Here is an 11,665-nt window from a genome sequence, read left to right on the forward strand (position 1 = left end):
TTTATTGTAAATGAAGGTTTAAGTCGTAAATATCGACGAAACTTTCGTAAAGTTTCTTGTATAATATACACTTAGGATTGCCAGCAAAACATTGCCAGCTTTGTAAGCTCTCCGTTGCAATCCTTTTGCATTACTATAAAGAAAAAACTCCCAAACAGTATAAGAGCAATAACAATTCTCCTAAAAGGCTAATTAACTATCTAAGATCTACGAGCCACAGAAAACATTTCGTCGCCTTCCAAATCACCATTCCTTTGCTAATGGCATGACATCAGCCTACGGATATGGGCGAAATTACCTTCACCCACTATCTTTACGTTACACGGCGGAATTGTTCAGTCCGAATATAGTTGAAAGAAGACGGCTCATAAAAGTGCCTGCCCATGGTGCCTTCATGTTATTGTTCCGCGGTGGTCTCTTTGTGATATGGATGCCATGTTAAAGGTGAGAATTTAATTTATTTTTATATTCAATTTATTTGACAAGTCCCAATATATAGGTTTGATTATTATTTATTAGTAATTATTTTATCTATAAAGATTTTACTGAATAACAAATGCATTTTGGATCTTGCCTTCTCTAATTTAGTGTTAGTTTATTATTTATTATGCATAATAATAAGTCCAACACACCAATATACCGTATTTAAAAATTTCTTAACATAGTAATAATAATTAATAAATAGAAAATTTCAAAAAAAAAGTTTGGCTCTATGGCAGTGTGCCTTTAATGCTGGCAGCATTTCCTCACTATAGCGATAGTTATTCGAGGAAAGCACCAGCTCTGGGGTGATCGGTACTATCTACCAGGCGCCAAAAGACTGCAAATGTATTAATATTCTGTACGTTGTAAATTACATTTTAGATTTGCTAAAATATATATTATAGGTGTATACTTATTGATCATAGTATCCATTCAGTCGAGAAGGTCAAAATACAAATATCAGTTTAGTAATGTCGTTAAATTAGTTCACTAGTCATTACCCAGTAGTAGACATCATGTTACATCAGCATTTTCTAAGGCAAATAGGCGTCCAGCCTTCTATTGCTACCGTTCACTAACAACGATTGTTTCAACAGAAAACGAACCCAGCACCTCCGCCATATGTTACTTTCGTACCATGTAAGCAATATGAAAAGGAAATATAACAATACGTCTTCAATATTATGAATTATGAACTTAAATTGACATAGGATGGGTAATAAACATTAATAAAAAGAAATCTCTGGGTATCAGCTGCGGATTACTAACGAGGGTCATTATTCAGCGCGGTTCATAAAGAATAATTCCGTTATTACATTAAATATAGGATTAGATATGTCAAATTAAATATATTCTTTATCAAAATTATATAAAAGTTCAGCTACAAGCCTGTCTCGATGGTTGTCTATTTTTATTTCGTAATCCTACAGCTAACAAAAATTATGTATAATACCAAACAATTACGCAGAAAATATAGCTAGATATGGAATACATAATATATTTTACCTACAACGACGTTCAAAAATTTACAAAAGGGAACAAACAATCAAAATTATTCGATACATTTAACTATGTGATACCTAATTTGGAAGTGTGTTGTGTGATGGTGTTTGTGGGGTATGCTCATGATGCAGGTGATTTTGCGCTATCGATATTCCGGTATGTCCGGGCTGCGCAAAACAAAACAGAGTGTTTAGTCTACGAAATTTTTTTGAGGTGGGTAGGTGTAGCCTTCTCGGTTTACTGGGTCTACCTTCACCGTACGAACAATTATCACTTGTAGAAAAATTGGGCTTGAAAAATAAAAAAAAACTATTGGTGACGAGGTTGACCCTGGGGTCAACCTCGTCACCTGGGGGGTGAGGATCTGGATCCTCCGGAGTAGTTTACGCTTGAAACCTACTTCAAAATGCCAAAAGATTTTTCATTATACATGCATAATTTTTTATATATTACAAACGGGCTGAAGGCACACCTTATGTTAAGTAATACCGTCGCTCACAAATTTGGTCAGAGCTCGCAAGTGGGTAGGTATGCCGGCCTTTTAAGAAGTGGTACGCTTACGTCTTGAAAGACATACAACACTGAAATAAATCCTTTTAAGGAAATTGGAATCTTAAAAATCTGCTAAATATGTCAGGCACACATTGCGAGGAACTCCAGTCAAAGACTCATAATTTTTAATTACTAAGCATGTAATTAATATTATATATATTTATTTATCAATTACTGCTTATAGGTAATCGCAGCATTTGTTTTATGCTATTTAAGTAGTGTTAAAACGGCGCCTACGCATTTAAGGCAGCCACGACTCAGCTTAGCAGAAGAAACTCCCAGTTATTTTAATAGAGGCGCTAATGGTAAATATAACTTAATGTGTTTTGTAAATAGTAACTTAAGAAATTGTTTCGTATGCTCATATTTTTTTTACCTTTAACTCGGGAATAGATTCTTTATCAATAAAGCATTAAGTGACATTTATGTTACCGAATTTTGTGTGCTTTGTAAATGGCAACACTACCAATATGAAAACAAATGAATTAGAATTTATCACTCCTCTACTATCTTTTAAAAAGATAGCCAAGGGCGAACCAAACAGTCTCAACAAGTTGGTAATGGTAGGGAAGAGTGATGGCAGGAGAAGATCGGGGTCGATGGCCTGTCCGTTGGTCTGACCAGGAAAGACAATTATGGCTCTCAACATCCCTAATCCACCGAGACAAGCTGAGGATAGAGTGTTGTGGAGGCAGCAAGTCGATGTATCACTTAGGGCTTTGCAAGACAAGCACGACCTTCAGTAATTAACTTTGCAAAGGATAAGAAGACTTTCTCTCTTTTCTTCTCTTCTTTGATCTTTTATTGACAAAACTTTTGTAATAAATTATTAATTTTAAAATTTTACTTCACTGATTCAAGAGCAGCTTTAGGTCCAGCATTACAAAATATTTAATTTTCAGGAACATATACGTTTGGATACGATGTCCTTGACCCGGAAACAGGGAATACCCAGTTTCGTTCTGAAGAGCGGTACCTAAATGGCACTGTAGTTGGAAGCTATGGGTACATGGATGCTCTGGGGAAAGCTCGTCGGTTTGACTACATTGCTGATGATAAAGGATATAGGTAATTATTATAAAAGTAGGGAACAGGGAAAAGGCTGGAAAATTATATTAGAAATCGTGAAAACTTTTTTTTTTTAATTTATTCGGTACTGACATCCTAATATATAAATCTTTTCTATTGAGAAGGAAATAAAAATCTTGTTTATAATATAAAAGGATATTCAGTTAAAAAGAAAGTGCGCTAGCCCCACACTATGATTCCCTGTCGTGGGTAGCTAGTCTCTTCCTTTTGAGATGTAAAAGGTACCTACTTGACAATCATTTCTATATAACACTTACTTTTTATAATTAAACTATTGTTATTTGTTGCACAATAAGAATATTTCCCGTTTGGGCCTAGGACAGGTTGAGAAGATATCGTTTAGGAATGTTAGTGAATGTATAAAGTTTTGAATCGTTAGGGAAAATTTTGATTTTAAGTAAGTGGTTAAAGATGAAAAGATTAAATATGTTGATGTTTTAAAACTTTATGCCAAATAAAATTTTTTAATTGAGTGTAAATTAATTACCTAAATAAATATGCAATATATAATACCTTATTGTATTTAGCAAAACATTTGTGTATATATTTTTATGTATTTGATACTCTTTACTACAGAGTCGTGAGTAACAAGTTACGTCAAGAACCCAACACACCCGCTGCATTTGTAAATCCATCAACAGAAGATCCTGTGGTGTGGACAAGACCGCCTAAACGGAAAAACAAATTAAACAAACCAATTGAAAGAAGGCAATTTAATCGTGTACAACCTCCAAGCTATTACTTATTATAGTAAGTTATTTATTAAATTATTTAATTTTACTTAAGAGAAATAAATAATTCATGCAATATTTCTTTCAATTATAACATATATGTCATGTTTTACATCCCGAAATTTCCCAATGGGGCAGACCGTTTTCTCAAATTGCATAGGAGGTAATCAGGCTATTCCTACTAACACGAAACAATTATTATGTGGCGGGGAATCGAAGGTATGTCCTATATGTTATACGCCAACTGTTTAATCACTAAGCATCTAACGCCGTAGGTAGTGGCCAGACAAAGGCACTCTCACACTTTGATCTCGGCTGGCCTCGAGTAGACTCGGCGACTTTATAGAGGCGCTGTTTAAAGCCGGCTGCAGACTCTCGCGAGGCAAACAGACAGTGCAGACTACACGAAAAGTAGCCATCCACACTATCGATTTAGTTAGTTGCTCGCTACATCTACTACATGATGAAGGTGATTGGACTGACTGCGTTAGCTACTTTATGATCCAACATTATAATACCTTACGTGTATATTTCAAATCGAAATAAAAAATATCTTACCATGCCGGATCAAATTTAATTTTAGACTCATTTTTTCTTAGGTGTACTCTAAAAGATTAATTATAGTTTTTTTGCTTAACTGATTGCGTTTGGATTCCAAATACCAATCCATAATTCCCTGAAAGCAATTGGCAAAGCTTCAACTGCATTCCGTCATGATAAAAACCTTGCGATGCAGCAGTTAACTACAAAGTGAGCGAGCGTGAGAGATTGGTCGATTCCCTCACCTCGCCCCCTGGCGTTCCTCTTAACTCGTGCCCAAAAAACCGATACAAAACGGAGCGGCAGCGAGACAAGGCGAGGCAAGACGAGGGGACATGAGAGAACCGTCCACACTCTCGCACTCGCGTCATTTAGTGGAAAGTGTGGATGTATGATTTTAAATGCAAACTTTTTTGATACCTTTTTTGCTTTAAAATATTACAATGTCATTTTTGAACTTTTGACAGTAATAACAGATGTAAAATGATTTTATTTCTTTAATGTGGTTAAAGCTTTAAGTTTAAAGACATTACAGTGGTATACGTTAGAACTGTGTTGAATATGCAGAGCTTTCAAAGGATGAAGTTCATAATTTGTTTTCTTTTTTCTCATAATGTTATAGTACTTATAGTCGCAGGTAAACAGCGAATACTAGACATTTCAATAGTTTTTTTATAAAAGAAAGCCTGTATTCGAGTACAATAAAAGGGATTATATTTAATATTAGTAGACGACGCAGTGAAGTGCTCCTGCTAATTCTTCAATTTGTCTCTCGTCTTCGCTACTATTTTCCAATCTTTCCCCCTATCTCTTTCATTTCCTCTTCCAAGTTTTAATGTGGGATTCCTTTTTTTCTTCCCACTGGGCCATTCCAAGTAAGGGTCTTTTTGACTCATCTGTTATCACAAACGCCGGCAACGTGACCGTTCCACTTTAACTTTTTTGAATGTGTTTGTAACACAGTTTTCTACGTTATCTTTTCAACCGAAGAATAGAAAGCTCGTTAGCTCTTTAGCATACCTACTCCAATCTTCTTATTAGCCTTATTATAAAACCAAGTTCGGTATCCATATAGATGGTATGCATGAATCCATAACTGTTATTTTTATACGTTTTATATACATAAAGTAGTATTTTTTCATCATCGGACGTCGAGGCAGAATACGAAATTCCACCCGTTTCACCTCGACGTCCGTCGTTTCACAACTAAGCGTTTCTTAAGGCAATTGTTGCCACGCGCTACCACTAGGTGGAACCAGCTGCCCAACCAATTCGACTTAGGGTCCTTCAAGAACAGCGCGTACCAATTCTTAAATTCCCTTCCTTTTTTGACGTTCATAAGTGTACATTGTGTTACCTATATGAATAAATGACTTTTGACTTTGAATAAAAGGCCGGCAACGCACTCGCGAGCCCTTTGGCAGTGGAGAGCGTCCATGGGCGGCGGTATCACTTAACATCAGGTGAGCCTCTTGTCCGTTTGTCCCCTGTTCTATTTAAAAAAAAAATCTAGTAAACAAAAGTATAGTAAGCCAGTTGCCTAAGAATATGTTGTTAGGGTTGTGGGCTAGGAATCATAGGAAACTCGTAGACCTTCAAAGTTTCCCAGTAATGATGATCCACGGTCTGGCACTTTAACAAAGAAGATAACTTAGTTGAATATGTTTCTAGCCTATCCTATAGAAAGAATAGATCCTGATAATTCTGAATTAAAAGATGAACGGCGATATCCAAATGGAACAGTTGTGGGAACATATACGTATAAAGATAGGGAAGGCAATCCTGTACACGTGAAATACTTTGCTGACGATTCAAGTTATGGGTAATGTACCAGTATCTCTATTTCTTGTTCTAACACTGTATCGGCTTTAATAAGATTCATGAAAGGAAAGAAGTCACTATAAAGCATATTCTTGCATCGAGAGGTTTTAATTTTAGAAATTTGACAATGACAATGACATTTGAGCGCTGTCAAATATGTAACTGTAACAGAAAAAATGGTTTGACAGCTCTTGGAACTACATTTTGATTGACTTTTTACGGTTCTAACTTTGTTACTAAAACTAATCATAACCATTTTCTCAGACAAAACTCATCAGCTACAACATTGCTTTTAAAAATGAAAAGGCTCGAAACAATTCATACTTATTACAAATAGGGCGTGTCCTTAGAGATTTGTCTTATTAAAATAAAAAATAAATAAATCAGTGGCGCTACAACCTCTTTAGGTCTGGGCCTCAGATTTCTGAATATGTTTCATGATCATTTAAAATGTTATTTTTAATATTTCAGTGTGGAACTGAAAAGTTTTAAAGTCGCGGATTCAAAATTTCCACTTGAACAACAAAAATCTGACTTTTCTGTGAAAACCGTTGATATGAAAGTTGATAAAGGTTTTGGGTTATTCGATGATAAAACTCAACCGGTCCCTAAATCAGAGTTTGAGGTTTATATGGAAAACGAGATCAAGCCAGAAAAATGCGGCACAGAGAAAGTTCGTGTATATTATGACAAGAATAATAAAAGAAAGATAAGAAACGCTTTTAATCCATACGAATCGTTCCGTTCATGTCAAGGTTTTTAATTTTTAATAATTATTTTATATATATGTATTATCATAATTATGTTCTAATAAAATTGTTATTTTTTAACCACTCTTTTACTTATTTACAAAAAAAAAACTAAAATAATGTAAGTATGGCGTTTAAATTTGCATAGTATTTAAATTAAATTGTTTATTAAAAAGCATATAAAATTTATTATATTCTAAAGCCGCATTATTTAATAAATTTAAAAAAAAACGTGTGTGTGTACTTATGTACACGCGTTAGAAGTTATATTTCTTTGGCGTAACAAGATAAAACTCTTTTTGAAATTTCGCCTTATTCTACTGTTTGTAGAATACTTAAAAACGTTATTTAATACATTGAAAGTTTTATTATTACGCTTTATCTAGGTTATTAAAGGTTATTTAAATATCTTAAAGAAATGAAAAATGAAAATTTAATATAATTTATTTTAAAATGTTGACTATGGTGTCGGGTTTTTGAGACGATGTGCGCGCGCGCGTAAAAATTTACTCTCATAATTTTTCCCTAATGCGTCAAAAGAAGTAGTAAGTAAGGTATAAATAGATACCAATAAACAACGTCATTACAGATAGATTATCAAAAACTCCTTAATACTTCCTATATATTCTTTACATACTCTGAGAGTCCGATTCTCACGCATATTTTTACTAGGTCAAATTTTGTCAATTCAATCCATGGTAAAATAATAATTGCTTATAATTCTGTGTCGACTCCAGGCCTCATTGAAACCGTTAGTTAGGTTACAATAATTTCCTTACATATAAATGAACGATCTCTCGCGGGTCTCGCTCTACATTTAATAGTAGGAACTATTTAGTATTCTCTAAATGAACGTAGATACGTAACGTTACTTAATAGTAGACTACATTTGATCAATATTCAAGATTCTCATATTGATATGTTTTCTCTTCGGAAATCACTTATTCGTTTGTGCTTTGATTTTTAAAACTTACGTAGAGAACTTACGTAGATATAAAAGTACATATTTTTTATATAATGTGGCAAACGGGCAGGAGGCTCACCACATGTTATGCATTTGAACACTCACATTGCCAGAAGGTTTCCAAGTTCGTTGCTGTTTAAGAATTAGTACGCTCTTTATATTATAGGTACGATTTTACACTATGTTTTTTATCACATTGGAACGGGTTTTCTCGTATAGAAATCATTACTTTGGTTTAAATAAACAAGACTCTGAAAAACAATGCAACTTGTCGATAAAACAGATCAAGCACCAACTAGCGGCCCAGACTGTTTTACCGACGTTTGAACAGATATTCAGGGTGTCGGTTTTTTGTGACGGTGTGCGCGCATCGCAAAAATTTACTCTCATTATTTTTTCCTAACGCGCCAAAAGAAGTATAAGTTCAAAAAGTAGGTTGAAGAACTGTTTTTATATGCATTTGTCGCGCCAACAACACTGCTATTGTTACATTAATATAAACCACAATGGTTTTAAAATATATCATGATTTAGACTATTATACTGTAAAATAAAATAAAAAAAAATATTTTGTATTTGTTTTATTTTTGCATAGTAAGACGACGACATCATTATGAAATATTAGATAATTTTTCGAATTACCTACCTATGAATATGAATGACCTACTTTGATTAGTTTTACTATTAAATAATTAGCTGTTTAAGTTACAACAATAACGGGAGTCACTGAATTTTGATCAGCCGTATCGCTGGTACCACGCCTGCCTAACAATAAAAATAGTAAATCTGAAAATAGCATAGCCAGACTTAGGCTACTACTAAATTCAAAACCGCTGTTGGACCACTTGCCTTTATAAAAGTAATTGTATTTCATAAACCGATTAAAGGGAATCAGTTACTACAATAATTGTCTATAACACGCATATAATATACTAGGTATTTATTAATACAGCCATTTGAATCAGATTTTTTAAAATTGTGTAAAAATAAAGCATATAAAATTGATTTCATGTTACCAATGTGAGATACAATATTGAGCATTTGCTCGAGCGGTGAAGGAAAACAGCGCGAGGAAACCGGCTTTAGACCCAAACATTCGACGCAGTGTGTCAGGCAGGAGGCTCATCGCCTACTTGCCTACTAGTTTGACAAATGTTCATGAAACAGATAGAAATCTGAGGCCCAGACCTAAAAAGGTAGTAGCGCCACTGGATTATTATTTTTTAAACACAATAAAAAAATACATATTAGTGTACTTATAAAAACATTGAATTTAATAAGTCAGACAAATTATTTAATGTTTAACCATAGCGAGAAAAGCAGTAGACAAAAATAGTATATTCTAGTCACGTAGTGCCAAGTAATGGTGATTTCTCATTTTATGTTTTACTTCACTACAATATGTCACTAATACGCGACAAATGTTATGTAATTCCAAACCTACTTTCAACTAATTGTCTGACAATCGTTCAATTGCGATTATGGAAAGTCAGGCTTATTGCCTAAACGAAAAAGGAAATATATTTTTATCAGTACTAAATTATCTCGTCGGCCACGGCGGCTAATCTTCATTAAGATCGAACTCCACACCTTCCAGGTCTAAACCTAAGCACGGAGAAGTTCCAGAGTGGCACGACCGTACTGTCATTTTCCTAAAGCAGTTCAGTCCATTGTCGACCTCCTATATTCTAATTTAGGGTAACAACTATTATTTCTTAGATAAATTCCATAGGCGCATTTAAAACGTATAAATACGACCCTTGGCTTTCGACCGCTCCGCTGGGAATATGTACGGCGTTTACGGGTAAAGTATCTGTATATGTGTCCAAAAGGAATCACACAAATGCCGTACAGTAATAAATGACCTATATTGCTTCTGCAACTGTCGTCGAATTAAAAATTTGCACCGACTTCCGGCACCATCACTTTTGTACGGCACTAGGTTTTTCGACATTTATTTTTAATCATCTATACACTTATAACAAAGCCGTACATTAATAATTAGTCGAAATTCCCCCATTGTACCTGAGAAAGTCCATTCACTCACGTACTCACATGTACCGCTCAGAAATGACGGCATAGTGCTCAGAGCTATTTTCAGATATAGTAACAGTGTAATTCAGGTTGGGTCATTTCACAGGTATTTTTTGTTCATGGGCTTGTGGTCTATTAGGATTAGATATTCGTTCAACTGTTTACCCTACAAAGTTTTCCAGTCGCCATAGTCAACTGTCAAGTGTACAACTTGTATTGAAGTCTGTGGAATATTTAACGCAAAGTATAATTATAAAGTTGTGATTGAAATTGTATTCGAATTTTTTTTATGCATTGTCTATTAGTTGTATGACACCAAAGACAATAATTATTGTCTTTGTTTATACTATGGAGGAATATTACGCTACTAAGACGCAAAAGACGGTAGCAGTGTAGTTAGATTATTATAGCATTGTTTTAATAAGTGTGTAATAGAAACATCGATTGATTTTGACTCCCACGGAATACATCGGAAGGAAGTGCAATGCAAAAAGGTAAATTGAATTACTCAATCGTATTGTAGTTGTTCAATGAATTACATTGCATCTATCAAGGCGTATACCCACTATTAGACATTATTACTGAGTGTACTATGGTGAGTGTTCTGAGGAATTCTTTGGGTTGATCCCTCCTGTCTCGTTTCATACGTACGAGCCGTATTAACTCAAAATTTCATCCGTATCATCTTAATGGCTGGAGGTCCTCCACAGTTCACTAGATATTTTCGTTTGCGAACTAGCAAACTATGGATTTGACTACCAGTGGGGGTTTTCCCTAGGCGATACGACCTCCAATTGTTTATAAAAGGAGCATTCTCCTCCGTTATAGGCCGGCAACGCATCCACTAAAATGGGTGTCCATGGGCTGCGATGACCGACCTTTTTACCCGTAGGCTCGTGTACCCCTATCCTATACAAAAACAATAGTATATTAATTGATTTTAATGTTTTTATTATACAAAAGATAATTTTAATTGACGTTCGTGCACGTAATATATGGTTAGTGAAACTCATCAATACTAAATTATATATATTATTTTAATTAAATAAGTATTATATTGTTACATTAATTAATATAATCATTGAACTTCAGTACTGATGTTTACAGTAACTGTAAACATCAGTACTGAAGATAACCGATAAATTAGGGTTGATCATGCTGATAATTGGCATTATTTCCATAACTTAACGTTAAGTTGTTATTTAGGTAATTATTGAATTGATGTACATGGAATATTGACGTTCTATAATCTAGAAGTAAAAAAGGGTAAAGGTTCTGTTATAGGTACACATCTTAAAATCAGGATCTTAAAAAAGGATGTACAAATGTGAAAATGACATAAGAACTTAAAAAGGCGCAGCGCTAACCAGATCCCTGCAACTTCCTTACAATCGAGTAGGCCCAAATATCGCAGCATACAACTCACGATGGGACTCTTTGTATCGGTGAAGTAGCATGGGTCCGCCAAGCATCCGCGAATATACAATGTAAATATATAATTTTGCAGGAATATTAAGAGGCAAAAGAAAATAATTAAAACAGCAAGGTTTCTATAACGACTCACCGACTTTTTCCAGACAGGGTAGGCAGAGACCTTAGTGACATCTTTAGTAACTAAACCTAGTAAATGAATCTGTTTCATGATCATTTTTAAATCTAATAGGCAAGTAGGCGATCAGCCTCCAGTGCCTGACACACGCC

At 34.6% G+C, this 11,665-nt stretch overlaps 1 protein-coding gene across 1 annotated transcript; it reads left to right on the forward strand.

The window, feature by feature from the left end:
- The first annotated feature begins 6,058 nt into the window (after positions 1–6,058).
- Positions 6,059–6,981, forward strand: LOC125051279. The gene is made up of 2 exons (XM_047651490.1): positions 6,059–6,219; positions 6,690–6,981. The coding sequence occupies exons 1-2, from the start codon at positions 6,059–6,061 to the stop codon at positions 6,979–6,981; spliced, it is 453 nt and encodes a 150-aa protein (XP_047507446.1).
- Positions 6,982–11,665: the final 4,684 nt, after the last annotated feature.

The sequence above is a fragment of the Pieris napi genome, chromosome 7 (assembly GCF_905475465.1).
Source record: "Pieris napi chromosome 7, ilPieNapi1.2, whole genome shotgun sequence".
NCBI classification, from domain to species: Eukaryota; Metazoa; Arthropoda; class Insecta; order Lepidoptera; family Pieridae; genus Pieris; species Pieris napi.